The following is a 16,405-nucleotide window of genomic DNA, read 5'->3' as shown; positions in this document are numbered from 1 at the left end:
TCTTCAAACTGGATGGTCTTTTCTAACGATTCCGTAGACCAGAGATGTTAACTGGAGAGATTATAGTTCAGTTATTTTAATCTTTTTTTCTGGCTATCATGTTATGTTGGTAACAAATATTTTAACCAATGATAATCTAGTTAATAGGAACTTTTTAAGCGAAGTTAGTGGAAAAACATGTCTTTCGAAGCAGTAGGGAATAATTTGATACAAATTTACGAAAGTACACAAAAACATTCTCGTGTTGGACTACATTTGGTCGGCGTAAGAGGATAATTTTCTGGAACGATTATTAAACGATAATCTACAGTGAAGTTTTTCAAATTTATGAGAAAAAATTTGTAATCACGAAGAAAGAATAGAAGTTAAGGAATAGATGGCGTGTGAAATAATTTTTGATAAGATAGTGGAAGCGAATCCATTCTTCAGTTTGGAGCCAGTTTGAAGGGCCGTATGATATTGAAACATGATAAGTCAAACGTCAGAGGAATTCATCACGACTGCACCAACATGTGCGGCGAAAACATCGAATCAAAGCTTGAAACCACGTAAGTTGAATGGTAAAACGTTTGATTTTCTTTGGTGGCGTGATTCACGACGTGAGAACGTATCAAAAAAAGAGGAGAACCAGAAGAAAAAGGAGGATTTAATAGAAGTTAAAGTCAAAACAAATGAAAATGATAGCAAAACGAAAAGTACTCTCTCCTCCAAAAAGTCGTTTGAATTTTTTAAGAATATTAAGAAACACATGCAGATCAAAAAGTTGACACATAAATCCAAGCAAAGGGTAAGTACGCACAAATTTTCATGACAAAGATCTTTGTTTCATGCATAATCAAAGTTCTTACAGACGAAGGAAGTCGAAACATCTAGCGTACAAAATGACACAAATTATGATCCATTAGTGATTCAGAAGGATGTGCCTACAATTTCTACTGAAGAAGATAATATCTCTGAATTAAAATGCGAAGAGACTGACAAGAATTTTGATGATCAAAACAGCAATGTGTCACAAAATGAATATATTTCAGAGAGCCTAAATGATACCATAAATAGTTGCAGTGACACTGAAGAGAAACTAGAAGCAATTAATGAACAAATTATTAATAAGTTGGAGACAGATATTGATCATGAAAATGTTTCTAACATATACCAATCATGCTCCAATAATGAAACAGAGCAGTTAGAATCCAGATCAATAATAGAAAATTATATAGTAAAACATCAAGTTGAAAGAATTAAAGAAAATATAGAAGATAATAAAAGTAATGATAACAAAGCAAAAGCAAGCCTTACAGAGGAATTGCTTAAATTAAGTAATTATGGGTGGTATTGGGGTCCAATATCAGGAACTGAGGCTGATGCTAAACTTCTATCTGAACCAGATGGTGCATTTCTAGTTAGGGATTCATCAGACGATAGGTTTGTTTTTCTTCCTCTTTTTTTCTTTTTTGTTAAAGCTATCATTGAGGAAAATCCATATATATTCTTTTGTAGATATGTCCTAACACTTAGCTTTAAATCAGCTGGCAAATTACTCCATGCTCGTATGGAACATAGTGGTGGTTTATTTTCTTTATGCAACCAAAGTGAAAGTGAGGGATTTAGTTCAGTGGCTGATTTAATTGATTATTCAATGAATTTTAGTCAATCAGCAGTTTTCTGCTATTCACGGCCTAAGTATCCTGGTCATCCGTCTTTCCCTGTTAGATTAACAAAGCCAGTAAGCAGGTTTACTCAAGTCCGAAGTTTACAATACCTTTGTCGTTTTGTTATACGTCAAAATACTAGATTAGACAATATTCATAAGTTGCCTTTACCAAAAACAATCAAGGGTTACATAGAAGAAGCGCACTATTAACGTCGGCCTGCCAAAAAAATATTTGTTACATTGTAAATGTATTGTTATTGACAACAAAAAGTTTGTATTGCATAGCAATAATAGCTTTTTCAGAAAAACATATTTCCGAGAAGTAACAAAAGATTAGATATGAGCTTTTTTTTATAAGAACTGAAATGTTCATTGTTAAGATTTGCAAGATATCTTTACTTTTATAAAAATTAATTGATATAATTGTATCACTTTCAAGAATATTGATAATGAACAATATGTTTTGAAAGATTTAGGTTTGCATGAATCACATCTTTACAAAGTACGTTATATTTTTTAACGTAATTTGAAGTTTATTCGATTTATGAAGTACTTGGCTGTGTGGTGTGTATCTGTATAAAAAAAATATATTTTTTTATAATAAAAGTAATCTCCTGCTCAATTCAATGATAAGGACCGAAGTTGATCTCTTGTTCAATGGAGACACAACGTAATTTTGTATAAAAAAAATACTATATTACTTTAATCATAACAATATTGCAGGGTAATTACTAAACATTATTAAATCTATATTTCTATCAATTTATACCTTTATATGGATCAAAAGTAAATCACATTTATTGAATTCAAACTCACATGTACAGATCTTGTTAAAATATGACACTAAAATAAATTAGCTATGATCGTTAACATGTCTTAACATTATCCTATTTTTTAATACCATTAGTATTTAAATGTTGTTACACAAATTTTTTACACAAGTTCATATTTTTATTTGTATCAAATGAACTCCAAAAAATACTTCGTATTTTTTCTCTATTTAGTGATCTAAGCTTTAATTTTTCTTTCTTTCCTACCTATTCCAATTCAGTCCAAGTATATTGCGTGCCTGTTTAAAATAAAAATATACAATGTAAGTATTTAGAAAAAGACGATTCATACTATAACATGCTTACTGTAACAAAAGCAGCACTTGCTGTTTCACTAGCACGATTTAAATCTGGTAATGCCATATCAGAAGTTGTTGTTAAAATTGTATGAATTTGTGTTGCATCTTTTATTCGTCTTTCCAAGAAATTCCAAGTTTTCTGATGATCTTCGCTATTATCTTGTAACATATACAATTCGGTGGTTTTATAAATACCTGCTAATACTACTCTTCTAGTATACCAGTTCATCTGATTCAACAAAATTTTTATATAAGATAGATTTCATAGTCATTAATATTTTAACATAAATTTACAAAATATGTTTATTATTCTTACATCAACTGATCTATCACCAGCATAATAGCAAATATCGTCCACTAAAGTGAGTAAATTAGCTAGTGACATTGGTACGTTTGGTGGTAGAGCCATAAGAGCTAATGCTTGTGGCCATGTCTTTTTATATGGAATCACCATTCTGAGTCTTGTCTCAACAGCATTGCATACTTGTAATTCTAATATCTTTGTCTCTTTAGTAGGTTTCTCTTCAACAGTAAGAGCTTTTTCTTCAAGGATTTTATTCAATTCCTTATTGCATGTTAAATAAAAATAATGAACCAAGTCTGCTCCTCGATTAGGGAACAATCCATGAATTATCCCAGGGTAGCCAATAGACTCAGCACCTTTGGTACATAACTTTTCATTAAATATTTTTATTTATTATCTATATCATATACTAACAACATGAAATTATTTTTTTTAAATCAAAATTTAAAAAACTTTTTAAACAATTAAAAAACATACTATATCTGTAATACATCGAAAATATATTTATTCACTCACACAAAAGATTGGTCCTGACTCATCTACTTAACTGAAAAATTATTACAAATTACCAGCACTGATGGCTTGCTGGCTCCATCCAAGATCATGGACATACTTTAAAGATGCAGCAAGAATTTTTGTTTTGATATTCTTCTCATATTCCTCTTCACTTTCTTTACTATGTTCCTGATCTAATTGCTGCTGATCATTTTTGGATTGATCTGTGAGTAGTACTTTACAAGTCCATAAACGCCTAAAACCTATCAAAGTCAAATTTGGTTTTTTATTTCTTTTGCTTTATTCCAAGAAATATAATTTTGCAAAATAGTAAATAATAGGATATAGTCAAAATACATGAAATGTAAATAAAGAATGATTTTTATTCAGCAGTGAGTTATATACACTTTATAAATATACAATTTTTATTCTGAAGATACTGTTTTATTAATATTTTGCTTAAAGGGATTATTAGCAATACATTCATTGACTCTAATTAAAATGCTTTCCATTACATCCAGACCATTTAGTGCTTGATAACAAAATGTAATTTTTTCTGGAACTGGCATTGTTGGTAATTTTTCACCACCAACAGTTAGTGTTATCTCAGCATAGCTTTTTTCTAATTCTGTATTCTCAGTTATTTTGTGCATTTTCTTTTGCTCTTCTAAATCTTTTATTTTTACTTTCCAATGTGCTCTAGAGAGATCTATTCCTTCTCTTAGTGGTAGTAAATACTCATTATGAAGTTTATTTACCAAGTTCCAGATACCAGTTTGATTTTGCTTATCCCGTATAAATAGAAATCTTAACAGATTTAGACTTGTAATTATTTCATCACATAGTTCCACTAGATCTGATGCACTACCATGGTGTAATTTACAAGCCAATTTGATTAAAGTTCCTAGATTACTACCGAGAAAATATGGCATAGGAGGCTTTGCTTGGAGGCATTCAATAATAGATGTTTTAAATATTCCTGTAGTTAGACTCAATAAACCTGAATGTTCATTAGTTTGATACAAATATAAAATAATGGAGTATCTAGCTTGTATATCAAACATTTCAATGTAGTTTTGAAATAAATTCAAAGCTTTTTTCCTTTCTTTATTGCTATTCGAATAAATCATCACATTCGCAAGTACATTGAACAACTCAAAGAATATATTCAATTCTAATAATTGCAATGTTAAGGAACGTCTTGTTAATCTCAACAAAAGGTGATCCAGGAAATTTAAGCCTTTCATAGTACTTTCTTGTTCTTGTAATAATTTAACAATAAGATATATGCATGTCTGAAAGACATATTGCAAATCATATACCTGTGGTACTTTCTCCCACAGATGTAATTTTGTTATAACGTAAAAGTAAAAGTTAGCATATGCCAAATCTGATATGTTCTCATTTAATTCAAAAAGTGTTACTTTAAGGTTAAAGCTCTCTTCTTCTATATTATTCTTCTTGGACTTAGTTTTTCTACTTCTTATACTTGTAATGTTTAGAAACGAAAGCAAATCTCCAGTTACTTGACTTACAAGTATTACAATTCTCTCAGGTAATGGTTTACTTGAACAAGATTCTAATTCTTTTTCTTCTAAATAAATCAATGGTTTTCCCATTAAAAAAATTAGAATGCTAGCAAGATAATCCCTTAATATAGTATATGTTTTGGAATTTTCTAATCTTGACTCATTTATTAATGGTTCTAAAAATAATATAACTTCATTATAAATATTTTTTATTTTATTTGTAATAATAATATAGTCTTGAGAGTCTTTTTCTGGTACAGGTAGACTTTCAATGTAAGATTTTATTGTACTAATGCACCATTCTATTGCTTTCATTTTATTGTCCATTTTTGAAAGACATTTGATAAGTACACTTAGAATTACAGAAAATTTTATATCATCTTCTGGACCTTCCACTTGTTCTAATAATTCTAATACTGTCTCAGAAGGATTACATTTTTCTACTATAGCATTTAATATCATTGTACAGCATTCGACTAAGTCTCCATTACATTTTATATTTTCCATAGTAAGATAAGATAATATAATTGGAACGATATCCCATGAGGATTCTCTAATAATATCATCATAATTATTACTCTCAAAGAAGCGTAAAACTTCTTCGAACTTATTTTCTTTTAAATTGTCTCTTAATTCCTTAACAAATTTCTTTGTCAGGTTTTCCTGACGTTCGGTCATTTTTCTTTAATAGATAACTTATCACATAAATACACTTGTAAAATATAATATGAACATAACCTCTTCCTTTAACGTATTTAATGTTTCTATCTCCATGAATGAAAACAAAAGTTAATAAATACAGAAAATCATTGCAGTATTTGAAGATAGATTTGTTAAATAAAATAGATCGCGTAGCTACAGTGACATTAGAAGTGACATTATACCTTGCTTATACGATCATACTATACTATAAACAAAATCATGTATATTTTTTCGCAACGAGAAACATATAATGACAAAATTACGTAAACGAATGCAATCATCACACGTATTGCACAATTGTCTTAATATTTTCCTCACAAAATTGTATAATTTATTTCAAAAATTTCAGCAACAAACGTCAAGATGAAAATGATGTGCTTATGAATTGTGATTGGCATGTATTACAAATAAAGAAAACTCGCTTACCGTTTACTGATAAACCTTTACGCATTAATAAAATACTAGACATAGCCATATCAATAGTTTTAAATAAACTACTTGTTACACATTTATGTGCACACGATGAAACTATGATTATTATTATTCTATTCGAACGATTCGTTTAAAGCATTGCGTATTCGCCTTCATACGTCATGAATATAGTTGTGAATCTAACATTTTTGGCGCGAACTTTAAATGTTAAGAAATTCTGATGTAAAGCAATATATATTTAAATAATCTTCTATTTATCCGTTTTAAGTGACAAGATATATTTTAAAATTAATTACAAATGTAGAAATTGTATTCATTAAGCGTTTCATTGAATCAATTAATTGATTGCATTCAAATAAATTTAAAATATAAAGAAAATTATTTATTTGAAATTTTAAAAATATAAGAAGTTACCAATAATGAAAATTTTTTCTTTTGTTTCATATGCACAATAGATGCATGTTGTAAATTGTGCTTTAACTCTTGAATTATTTACGGATCTACCTGAATGATTCGTTTATTTTTATCTATTTTTCTCCATTTTGTTTAGTATAATAAATATAAATTAAATGTTTAACTAGAGGAAACGGTACAATATATATTCTCGTATATAAAAATCATATTTTTAAAAGGCTAAATATAGTTCTAATTTCAATGTACACTGTGAGGTCGCTTGTTGTATCACATGCTATTGGTGTCTAGTAATAAATTTGTTTATGCCAAAAAATAAAGTACCGTGAAAACAAACCTATGAATAGGTTAAGGAAATTAAAGTTATCGTGTTTAGTGTGTTTAGTGTAAATCAAACTGGAGATGGAAAATAGTGGTGAAAGTGGCGACGATGGAGGACCTTTAGGTCCATCTGCGTTCCTCGGTGGTGGTGGTGTTTCTGCGTCGTATATTAGTGTACAATCTGATGATATGGAAGGTAGGTTAATTATATTTTGAAAATTTTTTAAAACATAGATATTTGTATTCTGTACTGAATATCATAAGATCACGGGATTTTTAACAGAATCATTGTTTTATTGGAAGAAAAACATGTATTTTGTTGTTTCTTTTAACTGATTGTTGATATGATGTCAATATCGTGTATGCTTCAAAACTTTACGAAATAAGAACGTATACAGTAGCTCACAAAAATATTCGAACTTTTATAGAAACTTTTTATGAACACACGTATGCTATACAAAACATTTTAAAATTTCATTAGTACTGATACATACAGTATATACATAAAAATTTTCTATGGTAATGTCCAACTACTTTTTTGTGAACTACTGTGTATATGAATTCTATATTATAAATTATGCTTATACTTTTGTTCAGATGATCCTGAAAATACGGATGATTCAAATCATGGAGCTAGTGATCCCTTACAAGGAGCTGGAGGTGGCAGTGGTGGAGGACCTCTTCGTGAACAAGATCGGTTTCTTCCAATAGCAAATGTTGCCAAAATTATGAAAAGAGCAATACCAGAAGCAGGGAAAATAGCGAAAGATGCACGTGAATGTGTTCAAGAATGTGTATCTGAATTTATATCCTTTATAACGTCTGAAGCGAGCGATCGGTGTCACATGGAAAAACGCAAGACTATTAATGGTGAAGATATTCTGTTTGCTATGACGACTCTTGGTTTCGATAATTACGTAGAACCACTAAAAGTGTACCTACAAAAATACCGTGAAGCGACAAAGGGAGACAATCCTCCAGGTAGTGGTATGACAACGGGCAATGGAAAAACTGAATCACAAGGAACTATATATGAAGATCAATTGTTTGCTATTGCCGCGACTGCATCGAGTGCTACCACTTCTGATACACCTGTTATATACAGTTACACGTCTACCGATCAAATGCAATTTCAACTTTCCTGATCACTGCATGTTAAGATGATGTTAATATAAATTATTTAATGCAAACTGCAATTTACAAAATGACTATTTCAACCATGCGCGTATCTTTCAGGATTGCGTTTTGTGAAAGACTGTAAAGTCGGTTTAAGATGGTAAGCTGATCTTATATTGTAAGACTAGAATAATGTGTACGTTCTTAAAAATTTTGGAAGTAAGGTGATTTAACTTTAAGTAAACTTTGTAAAGAGAATGAAAAAATGAATGAAAATGAAAAAAACGCGGAAGGAAATAAAACCAGGAGGAAGTTCACAAAAACTCACTAATGATTACTCTTTTTTTGTTTACTTTTTCAAACACAGTAGGGGTAGAAAAACATAGCCGATTATTTATTTAACTATTATTTTTAAGCGCTAAAATTCGCATTTAAACTAGAATTAGGCTGTGATGGTTGTTTTTCTTTTGTTTTTGCGAGTACGGTTCAGGTCGAATGGAGATAACATAATTCTATATTGGACAAGAACCGGCAGTTAATCGGCGTGTAGATTTCTCGTAGAAAACGTTCGTAATTGTGTTTTCACTCTGGTAATTGGGCAGGAGAGAGCAAGAGCTCATGTGCTTTTGTTGATGATGATGCAGCGCCACTCGAAGACATGGCCGATTGCTGTTGTTGATGCGCTGGTGACAAAAGTGAGGCGGTAGGCAATGTTCCAGCGGGTTGAGCTTCCGTTTTCCTCACTTTTTCTTTCTTGTCAGAAGCAACATGGCAAAACCGCCAGCGGCATTGACCGCAACTACATAGACAGAGGCAGAGCAGCACCCGAAATAGGCAACACAGTAAACCGGCGCACAGTAGTGAAGGACCCACCAGCCTCAATTCCGGACTGAGGAATCCTTTCTCTCCAGTGCCGACAAACGATATAACTAATCCGAGCGCTGTAGTTCCCAGCCCAGCATAAAGTACGGTATTCACTGCCGCACTAACTTCACCTCTGCGACGGTTTGCATTACTGCTTCCATCTTCTTCGTCATCTTCTCCACTGCTTCCATAGCAATAACTTGCGTCTCTTATCTAAAGATAAGAATATAGTATAGAACAATTGTTGTTTGATGTAATAAGTACTAAATAGTATGTGAAGCTCCTAATACATGTAATCACATGTATATGTGATGTTGATAAATTGATTGTTTTGTGTAATGTAATTTAAAAACTTTCTTTTTAAATTGTAACAAATGTTTCTTTACTCTGTTTCTTTTCATCCATCGTCGATGAGCCTCGCATTGCTTTGTCTTGTAGCCATCCCCACGGCAACCATGAGGCGACATAGGAGATAAAGGAAGGGGAGAAGGTCTGTTGCATCCCTGCCATGCTGCTTTGCCTGGTCCTCCACCACACTGAAATTATTTTTTGTTCAAATATTACCTTTAAATAGTTGCTTAGTAACTACAATAGAAATCATTCAACATTTCAGTGTCTATTCAATTTGGATATAACAAAATTGTGAATAATCTAATATATCAAATACTTTTTCTTTAATCTATCATAAATATTATTTATAGTATTGTACAAAATATAAATGTATATATAAATATAAAACTTAAGATCAATATGGTTGTGTAGTTTACATCTTTCTCTATCATTTAAAACATGTTCATCAAAACGAATATCTAGAATTTGTTACTATGTTATTGGATAAATTCAATTAATGATCTTTCCTCGTTACTCAGCACATAAATAATAAGATAAAAAACATGCATGCATGTACTAAATAGAACATAGAAAGATTTGTATAAATGGAACCAATTGAGATAAACGTTTTATACGTACATGTATCGTAGAACTTGTCTACACAAGTACACTGTAATCATTGCATTGTCTAATTGACAATAAAGTATTGATTAAATATAATTAGTGCCAGTTGTCAATCTTTGGTCGTGGAGTATTGAGTAGTGCACATTGTAGGGTTACAATTTTTTGCACTATATTAGTCTAAAGACTAGTATCATAAATCCTGGTATATAGAAAATTCCTTCAAAATACTTTTTTGAGTTAAAAAATTACAGTCACAGATCATTTGTTATTCTTGCTTTTAAATCATAGTTTAAGTTAGTATTTTAATAAAGAGTTCACATTAAGCAGTGTTATGGTATCAAATATTTGAAATTTTGTATACTTCAATTTCTGCAGATGTATTTAGCAATTATATCTTTTAGATACAAACAAAAGTTGTGTGTATAATAATGTAGAAAACACTTATTTGTTCTATGATAAGAGAAAGTAAAAGGGGAATAAACAACACTACAATATAAATTTGCTTTCTCAAAATGAGCTACACAAAGTCGATGCACATATGTATAATTAGATAGAAAAGCGGCAGTTACCCTCTGATACCAATAGCTTACTGTTGATGATATTAAAATGATTTTAATACTTACCCCATAAACATATGATCGTGGGGGATATCGTGGAAGCGGTGGAATAAGTCTGGTGGCCAAGTTGGAGGGTAATTCTCTAAAGTTCACCACCTTACCCCCCCGTAACCGTTGCTTCTCCCTTCTAATCAATAAAGCAGCCTGCATTCCGCTCATTCATTTGCCTGTTTTATTGATCGTTAAGATCTCGACCGTCCTTCTCCTCCTCCTCTCTCTCCTTTCCACTTTTTTTATACACCGGTTACAACTTAAATTCTTCCCTTATCTTTTTCTCAACCAAAAAAAAAAAACAAAAGAACCACACGAGTTTCTTCTCAAAGGTCTTCTAATTGTGGCTGGTACCAGACACTACAACTTACTCCTAACATCTCACTGTCTGCCTCCGGCATTAGGTGATGTCTGTATCCGCTGGTAGAAACCAGTAGGGACATGTTATTTACTAAAAATTACAATTGATGGATAACCAGCTGACGAACCTGGAGGGTCGCTCGAAGGTGTATGTGTTATCGCGGGGGATTTACATACGCCACCAGACAGCCGATCGATGGTGTATTTCCTAATTACAAGTAAACGTGTGCCAGCAAGAAAAGAGAAGGTGCAGAGTGCAACGAGGATTTATCAAATACTTGAACAAGGATAGATTGCGTTATAAATACTGTGAGATAAAGGGTACCTATTAGCAAGAGCAACTATATAATATGTGTGATAGAGAAAGAAGAGAAAAAGTAGAGCTAAAAATATAGATAGATAATGAAATCCTATAGAGCCAAATTTCAAGAATTTACCGCTAAACGAGATCTACCCACCTGTAGCTCCGAAGAAGATGGCGAGACTCGGAGATCGAGGATCGATGGTGGTGGAAATGGGAAGTTGTTGGATTTAGTCGGGTAAGTAACCGAACTTGGTGACTCAAGGGATAGCGGCGGTGGCGATATTGGAAATTGGATCGGAGAAACAGGTGCAACCTGCTGAGACTTCTCGACATGACGCCGTCGATCGATGCTCGGATGGAATGCAGATGACGGTGGTTGTGGTGGCTGTGATGTGGAAGATGGTGGAACAACGTGCGGACGAGCAAACTTGCTGGGGTGGTGGTGTTGGTGTTGGTGTTGGTGTTGGTGTTGATGGTGGTAGTGGTGCTGAGAAGCTGGTATCGTCTTCAGTCGTGACGGGACCGTACCCTCGGCGACGCGTTTGTTTAGCTGCAACCGTTTCTGCTTCCTCCTATTCGCTATACTGGCGCCACCCGCAGCTGCGTACATCGCTTCGCGCCCCGATTGTACTCTTCCCGGTTTAACGCCTTCGGGCCAGGCGTTCTTTCTGTTACGATCTTAGATCCCTTTGCATCGTCTTCCTGTCTTTTTCGTCTGTAAACGCAAGAAACATGACGGACATCCGCCCGCTATTGGCGGCCGTCATATCCTAATTCTACCATTGATATTCTAGCGAGAAGCACATGAAAAGCGTCTTATTTACAGCAATATTTTACATCCTAGCGATATTTACATATGCATAATGCTGGAAATAGATAAGCTTCGTTTTGGGGCATACCAAATTTATGACTTGTCTTTATATTCATAAGCCGGCAAAAGAGTGTACAGAAGTCAGAAAAGTAAGAACGAAATAGTACAACACAATTTATATTGTTTTCCCGCCATTATATTGTGCTTTTGATATACGTATACTACAATTTCACATAGAAGAGCGGAAAAGAAATGAAATTGACTTGTACTATTAGAACCACAAGTAAAGGACACCAATGTAAAATACAGAGTATTTATCCTATTCTTGACTTATATTCTTTTGCTCGCAAAGACGAGAATTGATAATATTAATAGATTGAAAGGTTACAGATTATAGATAAGAATTTATTATTTTTCGTTAAATAGAATAATCATGTAACTTGTAATTTCTAGCACTTACGTTGTAAAATTTCATTTATTTTATTACCAAATTTGTTACTTATGTTTTATAAAGCTATAGAAATACATCACAAATTTTCGATTTGTCTCAAAATGAACATTAATTCTGAAAACAAATAATAATAATATGCGTGAGTGATATATTTGCCAAATGTTATTTCCCTTTTAATATATCTTGGAAATTTACAATTAATTTGACTTATATAGTTAATGATAAGTTAGTAGATTAGTAACGTTAAATTTCTGTATTGCGTACTATGTAAAGTTATCAGATAATTGCTTAAATGAGGTAGATTTGAAGAATAAAGAAACTAGTTTAGTATAATATAATTACATCAATTTGATTACAATTTCTCAACACAAGGAAAGCACAAGTTAGAAAATATTCATTACTAAACTCTCTATCGGTAATTAGTAAAGGTAATATGACATGCGATGTTTCATATATGTAGATATGTACACAAATAAGAAATAAAAAGTAGAATTACATATGATAATGACGGGACGTAAAAAAGAATTTACCGCGATTTATTTTTTACATTAAAAAAATTACTCTTCAAAAAGAGAAAATAGTATAATCATAAATTTAAAAAATACTAAATGTGAATATAAAGATACGATACGATTATTAAATATATACAAAATTAAAGATATTTAAGATATCAAAACTATCTACTTTTAACTTTACAAAAATCTATGAATATATTTATATTATTTCAACTAAAATAGAAGAAAAACTAATAGAAGAAACAGTGATTACTTTATACAAAAAAGAAATTACAAACATCTTGTCATATTTTGCACAGAGATTATATTACAATGAACAATCACATTGATTACTTCGAAATATTTTTATATACATTTTTACCTAGATTTGTTTTTTACCTCTAAGCTTTGAAAATATTCAAATCTAACATTACGAAAATACTTCTACGTTGGCATCTTTCCGTTTTGCTCCTTGACCTGTCAATGGGTCAAGTGGTTCCGTCACAAATGTAACAAATCGAAAAACCCTCTTCTTCCTCATCGTTTTTTATCGTGACATGTTCTAGTTTTCCCTTCTTCTAGTCCGCCCTTTGCATTTCTCTCTTTTTTGTATCCTCTCTTCCCTCCCTCGTTTCATCGCGTTCATTTTAAGTGCCCTTCCGCTATCTATCTTTGTCTCTGTTGAACTTCTCACCCCTTCTATCTTGTTCAATCCCTTATCCTCTTTTTCCCTAATCTTTGTCAACTATCTTCGTCGTAAATAGTCAGCGATTACATAATAATATGACTAGACTGCGGATGCTTATACAAATTTATATTTTTATGAACGCAACAAAAGAAATAGAGCCTATATAGAAATTTGGTGCATCCACTAAATATTATTTTGGATATTTTATATACTTTTTATATAAATGCATAGATATCCGCAATCTAAAGAAAGAAAGTATAAGAGACGTATAGCCGAGAAAAATGTAAACAAATGTGTATGCCACATTTTTTCTCGATATATTTAGCATAAAAACAGTACTAACTGCGACGGATAGCATTGCATGCTAAACATCGACTAAGCACCGAACGAGGCTGCAAATCAGGAATAGAAAAACGAGGATAATGAATTCTTGCGAAAAAGCAAGCAAACAAGCAAACGTAATTACCTCTATATGATCACATGTATCAATGAGAAGAAACGAATGTACATTACATGCAATGATGTTGTACGTGCGTGCACGAAGCAAGTAAAAAAGGGTACACAAAGCCGTGAAAAATTCCAGAAACAAAAATGTCGAAGGACCGATAGCACCCACAATGAGATACGAACTCGACGATATATAAAAATCGTCCTATTAGGTCCTATAGATAGTTTCTAAAAAAAAAAGACATATATGAAGCGCGTAAAAAAATAGAAGGCTGGCTGGTGGCCGACGGGCACGTCACATTTATTATTTTCACTCTTTTCTTTTTTTCCCTTTCTTCTTAATTCACGTTAGGAGAAACGCGCATCGCATTAACAGAGGAGCGATTTTGTACAATAAAACGACGACCAAACGACGACGAAACAATGAAGGCTACATTTGTTTCTTTCTCTCTCTCATTCGCTCTCTCTCTCTCTCTCTCTCTCACTCTCTCTCTCTCTCTTCCTCCCTCTCCCTCTCAACAACACATATTATCTTTCTCAATCCTTTTTTTCTTTATTTGTCGTTCATTTTCGCATCGCTAGCAACTGCTGCAGCAACGTCGGCAGCGATTCGACGGCGGCGGCAGCAACAGCAATAGCAAAGCAGGCATCAAGTCAGCCAGCAACACCAAAAGGCTGCGCGTACCAACGACTCAGGGTAACCACTGCACCGTGTTCGACCTGCTTCTCTCTCTCTCTCTCTCTCTCTCTCTCTCTCTCCGTACGCCTTGGTTCGACTATGTGGGCGACATTTTCCTCGTGTTCGTATTCTGTCTTTATTTTGGTTCTATATCACACACTGTATTTTTTCTTTTCTTCTGTGTTTTCTTTATATTAATATATTTCTTTTATCCCTTTGGAGGATTGTTATAGGATTTTAAAGGGACACGGACGCACACGAAAGCACGGGCACAGGCACAGGGGGGTGGGGGCGAGAGGCGCGCGCGATGAGGACACACGAATCCAGGACACGATCCCCGTGTATACACACGGTGCGTATCACTCGGTCGTCGCAATTAACGCAGCCTCCATCGTTACCCCGCACTTCGTGGACGCGCCCGTTCGTCGCGAGCAACCACCGACTGAGCACCGCGACCGACCGCGCGCGATTACTCCTTAGTCCTGCTCAGCAACCCCTTCCTCTATATCCATCTTCGCACGCGCGTTACGTCGCTCGATTATACAGGGTCTTTCAGGAACTCAGGGTTAAATTTAGTAAAAGATATAGTACTGTCCAAACGAATAAATAGTCCTAATAATATTGGATCCAAATATCTTTGGTTTCATTGGGAATTATGAGACGTCTTCAACCGTGAACCTTTATAAAAGAGTTCAGTGTCATATTGTTTTATCTACGACTACTACAATTTATCGAGTTAGGCTATGCTCACAATGTTCTAACGAATGAAATATGTCGAAGTAATCAAATATGTATGTATATAGATTCTTACGTGTGTGTACATTTTGGTCTTCAGATGTTTCGTCGTTCGCTGTTGTTATAATCTAAATCTCGCACAGTAAGTAATATAATGCGATATGATAGTAACGATATCATTCAACAGTAATAACAGAAGAATATACCTTCATACTTTATTATTTTAACATCCGTTTACGTGTAGCATTATTCTACTTTTACATTATTTAAATTATAGTTCTATGAGAAAATAGCTTCAATGTGTGTTGAAATGAGCGGAGGTCATATTAAATATATATTATAGACTGGTGGAAACGACTTATAATTTTGAAACTAACGATACCCATGGATTCAGTAGACGTATTTATTAAAACGTATTCTTCCTTGTTTTAATGAGTACTGCATGTTTTTGAAGCTTTCTGAAACGCCTTCCTATATATGCCTTTCGTTCAATTGTCTTTTCGAATATCTGTACTTACGAAAAGCTAAGATGCTTTCATGGGGATTATATGTTTCATTAGGAAGTCATGATTAATTCTCTGTAAAAAGTATATATTTACGTATATGTGAATATATAGGTTAGTAGTTTCAAAGATGATTTGCTTTATCGCACGTAGACGTAATAACATTCGATTTTTCTGTATACAACTATACAGTAGTGTCGCGGTAACTGGCCAGGATTTTGCTTCGTTAACTGGCCGTCGGTATCCCCCCTCCCACTTCTTGCACTGACGTTGTGGAGCGAGTTCTGGAGTTATATTTCGTTATGTAAAATAAATAGATGCGTCAGATATCTGTGTTTCTCTTATGGTTAAAGGAGAAAAGAAATATCCTGGAAATATATCTTTCCAGATAACTGACCTGATAAGAGTCATGCATGA

General features: G+C 33.1%; 5 protein-coding genes across 8 annotated transcripts; 2 read left to right on the top strand and 3 right to left on the bottom strand.

Moving 5' to 3' along the window:
* Positions 1-193: 193 nt before the first annotated feature.
* Positions 194-2,521, top strand: LOC132916637 (suppressor of cytokine signaling 6-like). Of its 2 annotated transcripts, none has more exons than XM_060976792.1 (3): positions 194-787; positions 842-1,422; positions 1,498-2,521. In XM_060976792.1, the coding sequence occupies exons 1-3, from the start codon at positions 467-469 to the stop codon at positions 1,859-1,861; spliced, it is 1,266 nt and encodes a 421-aa protein (XP_060832775.1). In that variant the 5' UTR covers positions 194-466; the 3' UTR covers positions 1,862-2,521. The 2 variants fall into 2 exon arrangements, with proteins under 2 accessions (XP_060832775.1, XP_060832776.1); XM_060976793.1 differs by having other exon boundaries at positions 195-787; positions 851-1,422.
* On the bottom strand, positions 2,400-6,390 carry LOC132916641 (ubiquinone biosynthesis protein COQ9, mitochondrial). 2 transcript variants are annotated; one of them, XM_060976801.1, is made up of 5 exons: positions 6,237-6,390; positions 3,654-3,842; positions 3,097-3,440; positions 2,788-3,009; positions 2,400-2,720 (listed from the first exon to the last, which is right to left on the bottom strand). In XM_060976801.1, exons 1-5 carry the CDS (start codon positions 6,283-6,285, stop codon positions 2,685-2,687), a joined length of 840 nt encoding a protein of 279 aa, XP_060832784.1. In that variant the 5' UTR covers positions 6,286-6,390; the 3' UTR covers positions 2,400-2,684. The 2 variants fall into 2 exon arrangements, with proteins under 2 accessions (XP_060832784.1, XP_060832785.1); XM_060976802.1 differs by lacking the exon at positions 6,237-6,390 and adding an exon at positions 5,993-6,211 and having other exon boundaries at positions 3,097-3,453; positions 3,633-3,842.
* Positions 3,943-5,980, bottom strand: LOC132916634 (glomulin). Its single transcript, XM_060976788.1, has one exon. It carries the CDS (start codon positions 5,784-5,786, stop codon positions 4,005-4,007), a length of 1,782 nt encoding a protein of 593 aa, XP_060832771.1. The 5' UTR covers positions 5,787-5,980; the 3' UTR covers positions 3,943-4,004.
* A 548-nt stretch (positions 6,391-6,938) lies between the features above and the next one.
* LOC132916642 (uncharacterized) lies at positions 6,939-9,703 on the top strand. Its single transcript, XM_060976803.1, has 2 exons — positions 6,939-7,170; positions 7,572-9,703. Exons 1-2 carry the CDS (start codon positions 7,056-7,058, stop codon positions 8,117-8,119), a joined length of 663 nt encoding a protein of 220 aa, XP_060832786.1. The 5' UTR covers positions 6,939-7,055; the 3' UTR covers positions 8,120-9,703.
* On the bottom strand, positions 8,464-15,231 carry LOC132916639 (uncharacterized). Of its 2 annotated transcripts, XM_060976799.1 has the most exons (4): positions 14,757-15,231; positions 11,335-11,895; positions 9,341-9,490; positions 8,464-9,167 (listed from the first exon to the last, which is right to left on the bottom strand). In XM_060976799.1, exons 2-4 carry the CDS (start codon positions 11,788-11,790, stop codon positions 8,673-8,675), a joined length of 1,101 nt encoding a protein of 366 aa, XP_060832782.1. In that variant the 5' UTR covers positions 11,791-11,895; positions 14,757-15,231; the 3' UTR covers positions 8,464-8,672. The 2 variants fall into 2 exon arrangements, with proteins under 2 accessions (XP_060832782.1, XP_060832780.1); XM_060976797.1 differs by lacking the exon at positions 14,757-15,231 and having other exon boundaries at positions 11,335-12,420.
* Between the last annotated feature and the right edge of the window lie 1,174 nt (positions 15,232-16,405).

The sequence above is a fragment of the Bombus pascuorum genome, chromosome 2 (genome assembly GCF_905332965.1).
Source record: "Bombus pascuorum chromosome 2, iyBomPasc1.1, whole genome shotgun sequence".
NCBI classification, from domain to species: Eukaryota; Metazoa; Arthropoda; class Insecta; order Hymenoptera; family Apidae; genus Bombus; species Bombus pascuorum.
The sequence above is the reverse complement of the archived record's forward strand: the minus strand, read 5'-3'. Positions and strand labels throughout refer to the sequence as shown.

What these genes read in the sequence shown, in the direction of transcription:
- LOC132916637 (XM_060976792.1), top strand. Translation starts at nt 467, where the DNA reads ATGATAAGTCAAACGTCAGAGGAATTCATCACGACTGCACCAACATGT. An exon ending in CACATAAATCCAAGCAAAGG is followed by an intron (nt 788 to 841) that starts GTAAGTACGCAC and finishes GCATAATCAAAG; the next exon opens with TTCTTACAGACGAAGGAAGT. An exon ending in AGGGATTCATCAGACGATAG is followed by an intron (nt 1,423 to 1,497) that starts GTTTGTTTTTCT and finishes ATTCTTTTGTAG; the next exon opens with ATATGTCCTAACACTTAGCT.
- LOC132916634 (XM_060976788.1), bottom strand. Translation starts at nt 5,786, where the DNA reads ATGACCGAACGTCAGGAAAACCTGACAAAGAAATTTGTTAAGGAATTA.
- LOC132916641 (XM_060976801.1), bottom strand. Translation starts at nt 6,285, where the DNA reads ATGGCTATGTCTAGTATTTTATTAATGCGTAAAGGTTTATCAGTAAAC. An exon ending in TAAAGGTTTATCAGTAAACG is followed by an intron (nt 3,843 to 6,236) that starts GTAAGCGAGTTT and finishes TGACTTTGATAG; the next exon opens with GTTTTAGGCGTTTATGGACT. An exon ending in CCAGCAAGCCATCAGTGCTG is followed by an intron (nt 3,441 to 3,653) that starts GTAATTTGTAAT and finishes TATGTACCAAAG; the next exon opens with GTGCTGAGTCTATTGGCTAC.
- LOC132916642 (XM_060976803.1), top strand. Translation starts at nt 7,056, where the DNA reads ATGGAAAATAGTGGTGAAAGTGGCGACGATGGAGGACCTTTAGGTCCA. An exon ending in ACAATCTGATGATATGGAAG is followed by an intron (nt 7,171 to 7,571) that starts GTAGGTTAATTA and finishes ACTTTTGTTCAG; the next exon opens with ATGATCCTGAAAATACGGAT.
- LOC132916639 (XM_060976799.1), bottom strand. Translation starts at nt 11,790, where the DNA reads ATGTACGCAGCTGCGGGTGGCGCCAGTATAGCGAATAGGAGGAAGCAG. An exon ending in CATCTTCTTCGGAGCTACAG is followed by an intron (nt 9,491 to 11,334) that starts GTGGGTAGATCT and finishes AAATAATTTCAG; the next exon opens with TGTGGTGGAGGACCAGGCAA. An exon ending in GATGGATGAAAAGAAACAGA is followed by an intron (nt 9,168 to 9,340) that starts GTAAAGAAACAT and finishes TCTTATCTTTAG; the next exon opens with ATAAGAGACGCAAGTTATTG.